Genomic DNA, 10785 nt, shown 5'->3' with positions numbered 1-10785 from the left:
AAAAGGAGGGTGGGGCTGCCTTGCGCCAACAAAAACGCGAGCTTTGCAGCCGACATGGCGTGTAGGCAGACGGGGTTGGAGAGGCGGCGGGGCAGAGAGCCGACACAGATGGTAGGATGGCGGCCGATGCCGTCGGCAATCCAGAGCCGGAAGGAAACACAACTCCGTGTTGGCGAGGCGTAGCCACCAGGACGCTGACGAACCGAAGATGCTGGAAGGAACGCAACAACTGGTCAGCCGGGGCCGAAACCACGTCAGTGAGGACGCTGGCAGACCATGAACACTAGAGAACGATGGTCCGTGGTCGCCAGGACCGGAGCAGTGCCGACAAAGAACCACGGTGAAACTTCAGCCGCCTGCAAAAGGATGTCGTGACCGCACACATGCAGGTCGTTGCCGCAACTCGGAGGAGGTGCCGTCAGGGACGGAAGGTGGCCTGCACCAATGCAGGGCCGAGCCTTGGCCTGCCCAGCCAACTCCCCCAAGGGCCTTGCCCGCCCAAATATGCAGCGGAAAGAAGAGTTGCGCCCTGGAGACGGGAGGTGGACGGAGGAGAGTCACTGGGAGCAAGGCTGCGTCGCCGCGCCGGAATAGCAGGAGGGGCCACAACAGTTGGACGGGAGGGAGAGCCTGTGGCGCGCCAGATCCGATCTGGGGCCGAGGGAGGAAGGGAGCTCCAACGCGAGGTGGTTCGGAGCGATCCAGAGTGAGGTGGTGGGGGCGGGGGAGTCCGCTCCGCCGCAACCATCCTCAGGCGCAGCGCGGCCACGCCAGCCGGCCCTCTGGTGGCGGCGTTGTGGGGAGACGGCGGCGATGCGTGGGTCCGGTGTAGGGAAAGGGATGGTAGGGAAAACGGGGCGTGGCCTGGCTTTGCCGGCCGGCCCTCCGACAGCGGCGATGCGGCTGGGGATGAGACGGGAGGGAGTTCCTGGCGGCGCGGGGGGGGGGGGGGGGCTGATGTCCCCGTACATACTATGTGCCTGTTGGCCTGGAATCTTGATACTACTACTCCCTCTGATCCAAATTAATTATCGCAGCTTTAGTATAAATTTTACACCAAAACTCCGACAATTAATATGGACCAAAGGAAGTAGCATATTCTTCTGAGTGGCCGCGCCCGGCACTCTGACTGAGTATGGACCCTTTCGTTTGTCGCGAAAATTAGGGATCGAGATCGATGCCTCAACAGGTCGACCAGGTCAGATTGAAATGGCCTAATCTTATTCGTTTGTTGAGAGATTCAGAGAAAATATGCGGACCGATCATCCGGTCCAGTTTGAACGCGGTGTGCATCGTTTGAAATGAACTTCGAAAAACAGGACGCACGCACGCATGCTGCCGGACGGGAGATGAAGCTAAAACATGTCTGCAGCTGCCCTGAGTGCTACTACCTTTTATTAAGTTTTTACTAAGCTAAAACAGGACGCACGCACGCATGCTGCCGGACGGGAGATTTGAATGTGAACTCGCATGTAGGACACCGTCATTAAAACCATTCAGGTGCGCATCAGGGACGAGCCCTCGCGATAGCCACGTCGACGCATTTACTGTCGCAGGGATAGGTGGTTGCGCTGCCTGTCCACCCCAGATAACACCTTCCCTGTTACTTTCCTCCCTGGGCAACCCACGTACGTGACCTCCCTCTCTCTCTCTCGTCTCCTCTTCCATCTAAGCCGCCGCCACAAGCATCGCCCAGCGGGAGAGGAGCTAGCTCCGTTCTCCCACGCAGCCACACCAACTTCGTCGCCACAAGAGATGAGAGGGCCGGAGGAGAAGGCGGCGGCGGCGTTGGTTTCGATCTGCGATCTGCCTCGATGTGGGAGGCGGCGGCGGTGGCGGCGGCGTTGGCTTCGATCTGTGATCTGCCTCGATGTGGGAGGCGACGGATCGATTCGGTCGAAGTTGTTGTCGGAGGTGCTGGGTGGTAGGAGCACCACCCGACGGCCCTGGTGAACGACGATGGGGCCACCTGAGGAGGGCGGCGAGTTTGTTGACGACTGCAACGAGAGCTCGTCGGATCCGTCATCGGCGTCGTTCTTCTGCTTGAGACAGCCGTCGTCTACGTGACCTCCTCGCCACCATGTGTGGACGCTGGTGAGGCCAGCCTTCCCTCCATGGCTCCACGACAGATACTCCCCCTCTCCCCTCGGCTCCCTCTCCCTTACCCTATCTCTCTTCCTGACCCTCTCTCCGTTATACACAAAAAGAGCCGTGGTGGCAGCACAACAAAGTACATAACTGGATGCTAAATAGGCAGATTTATCCAATCCTCATACTAGATTGAATTAATGAAGCTGCAATTCATTACTTATCTGATCACTATCAAATAGAACTAGATGTGATGGATTAAATATCCTTGCTGAACAACTAATTACACTGGTTTATTGACCGGTCTGCAAGATTTGTCATACCGAACAAGGAACACACGGCTGGAGAACATGACATGGAGGATCTGGATCCTGGCAAATAAGAAGGAGATGAGCTCTTTCTCTTGGATCGTAACCTCCTTGTATGAGATTTTATTGGGTTTGGTTTGTGTGAATTATGTACGTCAATGCACAGGAAGGATTTCAAGCCCATGATTTGTGGTTCTTGTTCTTTCCAAATTGCCATGATTTTAACAAAAAAATTGGTGTAGATTCTAATTTCTGTTGTAAGTGCATGCCATTTTTGGTTTTACATGTTTATTTATAGCTTACATCTCTTACTGAAATTTGCAGGATGAGAACTGAAGCATGGATCTGTACTATGCTATCTGGATTTGTGACCTTATTCATGGAAACAGTGAAAATAGCGAGTACCGGTCATTATTTGGTCCCAGTATGCACAACTTAATTTAATTTTCATTTTGCAAATTCAAAGGTGGCTGAGGACTGTGATTTTGTGGACCTACCAGTTCCTAGGAAATTAAGATCATGTACTGATTGCTGTCTCATAAAACTAGGAACATGGACAACTTTGTCCCTTTCTCTTTCCATCTTTACCTATTGATTTGCTGATTGCATAGGAGCATGTGTGGAAAATGGTTTTCAAATTTGATGGCTAACCAAAAATATATTTGTGTGTTTTACAAACTAATATACTAATATTTTTTAACAACAAATCTAACTTAACCTGTCTCTGAATGTATTATTGATGTTAGTGTTTCTAACCTCGGGACATTCACGCATTGGATGTTTTCTTAAGCCATTGGCAGAGCACCAAATTCACATCTCAATATTGAGTCTCCTACTTTCAGGTTTTAGCCATACACAATCATGCTGGTCGGACCGTTCCCTCGTCACTGAGGCATGCCAAGAAGAGGCGACATCTTTCAGCTATAAGTGCTCAGATTTTTCTGACGGGTCATGAAACAAGAACCGATGAGACCATGGTATGTATCTTCTGTCTGAAAACTGCTCTTTACTTTGTCCTAATAAAAGACATTGAATTGTTTCACGGAGGAGGAAGTACTTGCTGATACTTTTCCAGCAATATCCCAAGTACCTCCACATTCTGAGCCAACAGCCGACATGGCGACCGAGCAAGAAACCCAATAAGTTTTGCACATGTCAGTTTCCGTAAGATGTAGTGTAGGATATGGAAATTCTCAGTTTAACCTGAGTTCCGATTATCAGTATGAGGGTGCTTGGATCCAAGGGACTATTTTTAGTCTGACTAAAAATAGTCTCTTTTAGAGGCTAAAGTTCCAAGCACCCCTGACTAAAGAGAGGCTAGGACTAGTCTTGAGGCTAAAATTTTTTAGTCATAGGAAACCTACTAAAATATGTATTAGCCCTCTCTCTCCTCATTTAATTCCTCTCCTTTAACACATGCGAGTTCTGGATTGGAGGGTTTGGAGGATAATAAATGCTCAATAACTTGATTTTAGTCTCTTTAGTATTTGGATCCAAGCATGGGTGAGGCTAGCAAGTTTTAGTCCCACTACTTTTAGTCATGGGACTAAAACGTATCCAAGCACCCTCTATGTCCATGGCTGTTCACAAGTCACAACCTCCAATCTGAAGCCATTAATGCATCCGAAATTAGTTGAAGCTATGAAATCATTTAGTGCATTTTTAATGTATGAACATCTATTCAATATCTCTTGTTTGTTATACGTCAGAGTTGCAAACCTTCCTGAAATTGTGTGCAAGACCTGAAGACCCAATGGTCTGGTCTTTCCCATTCTTGGCCATTGGGAGGAAGCAGAGCAGCTGCCAACGGCCGGGAAGGTGGGGCGGTGGATGAGAGGAAGCGGCTGCGAGCACGCACCGGCCGTGCACCTTGAGGGAGGATTGGGTGGGAGGAGAGGTGGTGGCGGTAGTTTCAATATGTGATCTGCCACCAGAGCCGCCACAAGGATGGATGACAAGATCAGAGGTGAGCCCCCTCCGGTGCGCCGGCGTCGGTGAGGGTCCGGAGCACCACCAAGCCGTTCCACGGTCCGCCTCCGGCTTCTCTAATCAGTAAGATCTTCCTCCTCTTCCTTCCCCTCTCCTTCCCCCTCTTCCTGGCAAGACGGTTAACCTTGATTTGGGTGGTGTGATGGCCAGATAATCGTAGACTGGTAGTTATTGCTTGTGAAATTCCTCCATCTATATATGTTTGGCAGAGTTTGGTTAACTACTCCTGTTTGTAGTAGTAAAATTGCACCAGAACAACCTAAAAAGAAGTACATTTTGATGTGTTGATCGTTCCTCCCTTGAAATCACCTTTATTATTACTAGCAAAAGAGCCCGTGCGTTGCAACGGGAGAAAAAAATAACACACACTCTTAACCCAATAACCATAATATGTTCATGCCCTTTATTTTAGCGAGGCATCATTTTTGTGTTGCCACTTATCCTCCTTCTCACCTTCAGTGGCCTCAGTGTTCACACAAACCAAAGTGTGTTTGAATGTTGTTTTTCCCCTGCCAGTTTGTTCAGAGGTGCTCATGTGTGGATATCGATGTTTTCTTTTGTCTCTTTATGATTTTAGTGGTTGTTTATTTGCAATCCAGATCGTCGCGGTACGAAAAAAAACGGACATGCCCTATAGGTTACAAGTTTGCTTTTAAAATAATATTTTAAAATATTTAATAGGTAAAAATAACATCATATTCAAATTCTACATATTTTTCTATTCAAATTTCATATATAACATGTTAAAATCAGAGTTACGGTTTAATAGATATGGATAATTAAGAAAAATATTTGTTTGACTTAAATATCTTCCAAAATAATATTTAAAAAATATTTAACAAACAAAATAACATCATATTCAGATTCTACACATTTTTCTAATCAATTTTCATATATAACATGTTAAAATCGGAGTTACGGTTTAAAAGATACGGATAATTTAGAAAAAACATGTGTTTGACTTATATATGATTGGCGGGTGAATTATCTAATACGTCAGGGGGGTTTCTGTAAAAATGTAAAATAACGGTTCGGTTATGACTTAAATGTGTACTACGGGTTAATTCATAGAAAACGCAGGGTGGTTTCTGCAAAAGTGCGTGACGGACCGCCGAAACCCAATTTGCTTTATTATTAGGTAGAGATTTTGTTTGTTTTTAGTGAAGCAAGTCTTTTATGCAATTTTTGCATTTTTTTCCTCTGTTCGCAGGTTGTTGTCTGGTGAGCATCGGTTTTGTCGCCTTTCATCGATCGATCGTGTTGTTCATCTTCCTTGCTGAGCCTTCTGCCTCGTTCGTCGTCAAGATGTGTTTCTGCTATTCTTCTGTGTGATTTAGTGTTTTCGGTGTCCTTGGATTCATATGTATGTTGGTCGATTCATGCTGATTAGGTGTTTGATGCTATGCCATCCATATGGTGGTCTGGGATTTTCGTTTTTTTTGTCAGAAATCGCACGAGTGAGATCATTCTCGACTTTGATTCGGCGTTCGGTGTACTGAGTGGATCGTCTCTGCAGTTCAGGTACTGTTTGGGATCTCTTTGAGCTAGGTCCAGTTACTTTTGATTGGTCTCGGTTTGTTATTCTCGCTATTATTGTGGTTGCACTCTTTTGTGATGTGGTTGTATATCACGAGTCTTTCTCCATCAACACATCGGCTATCTCGGCATGTTCTTACTTTTCTATCCTTTAGTTAATAGCCCACATTTCATACATGTACCCTCTGATGCACTACTTTACTTTCAGAAGACATATGGTAGCGGCGGATGTGACATTTTTTTAGAAAGTTTTAGAATCTTTGAATTCTGCGGCCACCCCCCTTAATTTCTGCACCATAGGATAGAGTACAACGAGTCCTCACAGATTCAATTTTCTGTTCACTAACAAAGATAGAGAGATTAAGCTAAGTTATTCAAACCCCAGATGATCTAAGTCGCCTACTTTCTCTTACCACACGATTACATTTCTTCAAACTATGTTGCTTTTTAATCATCAGGGTTTTTATATTTTTTCAGTTCTTCCAGCAGAAAGTAATCTGATTTGTCAACTAATTATAAACAACATCATGTTAACGTGAATTTTGGTTCACCTTCACTCATTCTATCACCATAAAATATTTTACATGCAAATTGTCTTTGTCCTTTGTCATGGGCGGGTTTGGGAATGACATTTATCACCATAAAATATTTTACATGCAAATTGTCTTTGTCCTTAGTCATGGGCGGGTTTGATTGAGGTGCACTCGTGTAGAGCATTTTAAGTCATCAAGTACTTTGGTGTCCTATTTTTTTGCAATATAGAATGTGTCATGATGCATTTTCTTCTGCAATCTTATTTAGATGAGCAACATCATCTCTATAACTGAATACAATAACGAAGCTGCATTTGTTTTCATGGATGGCTCTTCTCTCATCAGGCGGCACCAAATTGGTAGGGCTTCCCCTCATACTTTCAATGCTTCTCATTCAGTGCATTGTTGTTGTGTGCTTGAACACTCTTCTTTTACTTGCATCTTCTTTTCCATTTAACTTGACCGAGCATTTTAGTCTAGCAATGTGCCCGTGTCAATTCTTCATATGGTTATCGCATCAGCATGATACAAAATGAGAGCACTCTCATTTTCATTCGCTGCACTCCATCTGCATCTGTCATGTTACAATTAAATTCACCCAGTGCACCAAGAAACCTTCTGTATATCTTTTCAGTATCTACAATCTTTCTTCATTGGCGGCTAGATAGTTTCATGGTTATGTTCTTCTGTAATTATCTTTTCGGGTCAATTCACACATGATATAGCTAATATGCTGTATGGCAAATTAATTTAGCCCTCTTTTGGTGGCCAACTACTGTTATGTCGTTAGTGGCTAGAACAAGGCACATACTATTTTTCCCCTTTCGATTGGGTGATATACCCCACAACTGTAAAGAAATGAACTTGTAGTGTTGTATGATGAATTAATTTAGCTCTTTTTCGGTGGCCAACTGCTAACATCTTATTAGTAGCTAGAACAAGGCACATACTGTTTTTTTTTCTTTCGATTGGGTGATATACCCCATAGCTGTAAATAATGAAGTTGTGGTGTAATGATATATCATCTTATTGCTGCATCTTTTGCCTTGCGGTCGTGAGTACTTGTGGTGAGCTAATGTTTATTTTCTGATTCTACTGATTCTTGTTAACAGGGTTGTCTGACATGCTTTGCAATGTTAGTGCTTGTCTGAAGCTTTTCGAGAAGCATTTGTGTGTTCTCATGCTCAGGAGTTACAAGGAGCAATGGTGCTATGGTCTTGAACTTCCACTGATCTTCTACCGAAGAATGATCCTTAGCTTAGTTACTTAGTTTGATGTCTTTTTTCGAGGATAGGTTTGGAGTTGCATCCGCTTTTGTCTAGGTTGGTACTTCGACCAGAATTCACATGACACTATATGCCAAGATTAGTTCTTGTACTTCCTCTAATGCATGACTGAATGGAAACGATTGATTTATTTTTCTTATAATATGTGAACCATGTACTGCATCAACACTCAATGTAGATCGTGCTTTCAATTGGCTGAGCACAAGAACAGTTGACATATTGTGTATCACCAATAGCATATTCATGTGCTAACCAAAACAAGATTTTTTTTGGTGAAACGGTCGCCTCCTACCTGGCACAGCACAACCATCTCTTAGGAGGTGCCCCAATGGGGCGCTATTGGGGCGCCCCATGCAAATGGTGCCCATCGACGATGCTCACTACGGGGCGTGTTTCTTCCTTGTGCTGGAGAGTGCTGTTCCCTCGAAAAATCGCCATGGTATGGATTGATGACCACGGGGCGTGTTTCTTACCTGTGCAGGGAGCAGGACGATGCAGAGCAGGGCCAACCCAAGCTGGATGACAGGGCATCATCGGAGGCGTAGGAGAGGTTCGACTAGAGCACTGACATGATGGGGTTCGGTAGAGTCAATAAGGTGACCCACAGGGCTTGGCAAGACGATCAGAGACGGATGTAGGAGCAGAACACACTGTAGGAGCAGAACACAACTTCGGAAGGATGTTCATCGGCAATTAGAGAAAAAAGAGGTGGATGGATCGCTTGTCAATCTGGCACCGCACAAACTTCTTCTCAGGAGGCGCCACCGGGTGGCGCCCCAACCCCTAGTGACCAAGCAAACGTGACCTATACATAGAAAATTCGAGCACGACACGTGTGCAGTGCACTGAAGCATGATCCATTGCCTGGCTGTTTCTTACGTGTGCCTAGATCAGTGGTGCCAACTGGGTCTTTGGATTCATGTCTAACTTTGCCACATCTAATTAATCTTATCACGGAACATGCATGATGCATGCACACATTCTCCAAAAAAACTGCATGTGAATATATACACGCACTTCCATTTTCGATTTATTTGGATACATAGGGAAGGACAAAAGGATTAAATTTGTCATTTTTTCCCCATTCCATGTGTTTCTTTCACCAAGAGAAACTTCACTTTCCATTCACGGAAAACAAAGTAATTAACGGATTCCACACAAGTATACACACATCCACAACTGGTACCATATACAACTGACTCCCTCTCGTTGTCTAACTTGCTGGCAAACTGTGTTCAGTTTCTCCTTCTCATTGTGATGTCTGCAATTCGTGTTGAAGGGTTCTACACCAACACCCATGCTTACGCCAACCTTTATTTAATTTTGGGTACGTAGTTTGAGATGGAATGGATGATTTAGTTTAGTAACTATCTGCATTTTCCCTCTTGTAGTTGGTGACATTTCCATTGAGTCATTGACCTCTACCCATGTGTTGATAAAATAAATTAAATAAGAATGTAATGTTGACTGGGATCAACTAGAAAAATTCTAAAGCATGGTTCAATTAATCTATCTAACTATGCCTGACAGGATACAAACGAGCCGGTATACACGTATACGGACGCAGATGAAAGGAACTTGGATTTTTGGCTCCCATGCGAACAGTAAAATCGACAAAGCAAGACGAATTCAACATATTCATATTTTTTTGGCAACAAACATGGCCAAGTGGTTCTATGTAAGTGATTTTTTAGTGAATCAATGACATTTATAATGCTCTGAGAAAAATGATTATCTAAAGAAGCCATTTATAAAAGTATTTTGGAAAACTGATTTGTTTTGTTCAGACGACCACGAATGTCAATTCCGACTAGACTCAACCTTGTTTGTTGCACAAAAAATCAATTTTTTTGAGGATTTCATTGCTCACCTCATGTGCATACCTGCTCGGGAGTAGACATGCACTTTCGTTGACGGAAAGAGAATGATATTGCTCTTACTCGCTAGCACCATGCGGTGGTGGACTATCCAGTTAAGGTTTGAGACTCAAATCGAATATACTCCCTCCGATCTATATCAATTGTGGCTGATTTAGTATAAAATTGTGCTAAATCAGCGAAAATTAATATGGATCGGAGTGAGTACTAACTATGGTCTCTAGTTTTTGTTCACGGAAGCTTCCCAAACTAGTTTTTCTAGTTCGCTGGTCGGTTTTCTGGATGGTTCTTATTCATTTTTTTCTTTTTTCTTCTTTCTTGTTCCTTTTTCTTTCTATCTTTCTTTCTTTCCTTCCTTTTTCCTTTTTGTTTTTTCAAATATTTTTTCAACTCATGAACTTTTTTCAAATCCATAAACTTTTTCAAACTTGAGAATTTTCTCAAACCATTGTACTTTTTTAAAATTTATGAATTCTTTTATAAATTTCGTGAAATCCATTAACTTGTTCAAATCCATGAACTTTCTCCAAATTCATGAACTTTTTTTAAACTCATGACATTTTCTTAGATTTGTGATTTTTTCTTGGGAAATCCATGAACTTTTCTCAAATTCAAGACCTTTTGTGTGAGAGACAATTTTTGGGCTGGCCCATGAAGAAGAGACAATTTTTGGGCTCACCCGCTCACCTATCACCTGCTCGTCCGCTTGCGCGTGAGAGACAATTTTTGGGCTGGCCCATGAATCCTATCGTGTGAGCACTGGATGGCTTACCTGGCGCGACAAACGCGGATTAGGAAATTTCAATGTGTGCACCTTTCAGCTCAGGGATCATCGCGTGAAATGGGAGAGGAAAACCACGAGAGATATCGGTAATACAATATCTCCCTTATGGCCAGTCATATGAATTGCTCGCCTATGGCCATTTTTTAGTAGGCCACTATGCAAATAGCAGGAGAGAGTAGCGGGTTTGGGAACCTTCTGGATGATTATGGTAATGTTTTGTTTCATTTTTTTCTCTGTTTTTCTTGAATATTTTATTGGTTAACCTTAGGTTTTTTCCAATTCTATTTCATTTTCAGTTTTCTTTCTCCTTATCCTTTTTTCAAATACATGCCAACATTTTTAATACAAAATGGACATTTTGTATATATAAGTTGAACACCTTTC

The 10785-nt window shown here is 43.6% G+C and overlaps 1 protein-coding gene across 22 annotated transcripts; it reads left to right on the top strand.

Moving 5' to 3' along the window:
* The first annotated feature begins 1568 nt into the window (after nt 1-1568).
* Nucleotides 1569-7969, top strand: LOC123088179 (uncharacterized). 22 transcript variants are annotated; one of them, XR_006441726.1, is made up of 8 exons: nt 1585-2094; nt 2401-2509; nt 2721-2820; nt 3239-3373; nt 4106-4448; nt 5596-5906; nt 6723-6813; nt 7567-7931. XR_006441726.1 is itself a non-coding variant. In XM_044510371.1 (6 exons), exons 3-6 carry the CDS (start codon nt 4348-4350, stop codon nt 7722-7724), a joined length of 348 nt encoding a protein of 115 aa, XP_044366306.1. In that variant the 5' UTR covers nt 1569-2797; nt 3239-3373; nt 4106-4347; the 3' UTR covers nt 7725-7969. The 22 variants fall into 22 exon arrangements, 8 of the variants coding, with proteins under 8 accessions (XP_044366306.1, XP_044366305.1, XP_044366308.1 ...); XR_006441720.1 differs by having other exon boundaries at nt 1586-2094; nt 2721-3373; XR_006441729.1 differs by lacking the exon at nt 2401-2509 and having other exon boundaries at nt 1590-2094; nt 2721-2797.
* The last annotated feature ends 2816 nt before the right edge of the window (nt 7970-10785 follow it).

The sequence above is a fragment of the Triticum aestivum genome, chromosome 4A, assembly GCF_018294505.1.
Source record: "Triticum aestivum cultivar Chinese Spring chromosome 4A, IWGSC CS RefSeq v2.1, whole genome shotgun sequence".
In the NCBI taxonomy this organism is placed as follows: Eukaryota; Viridiplantae; Streptophyta; class Magnoliopsida; order Poales; family Poaceae; genus Triticum; species Triticum aestivum.
The sequence above is the reverse complement of the archived record's forward strand: the minus strand, read 5'-3'. Positions and strand labels throughout refer to the sequence as shown.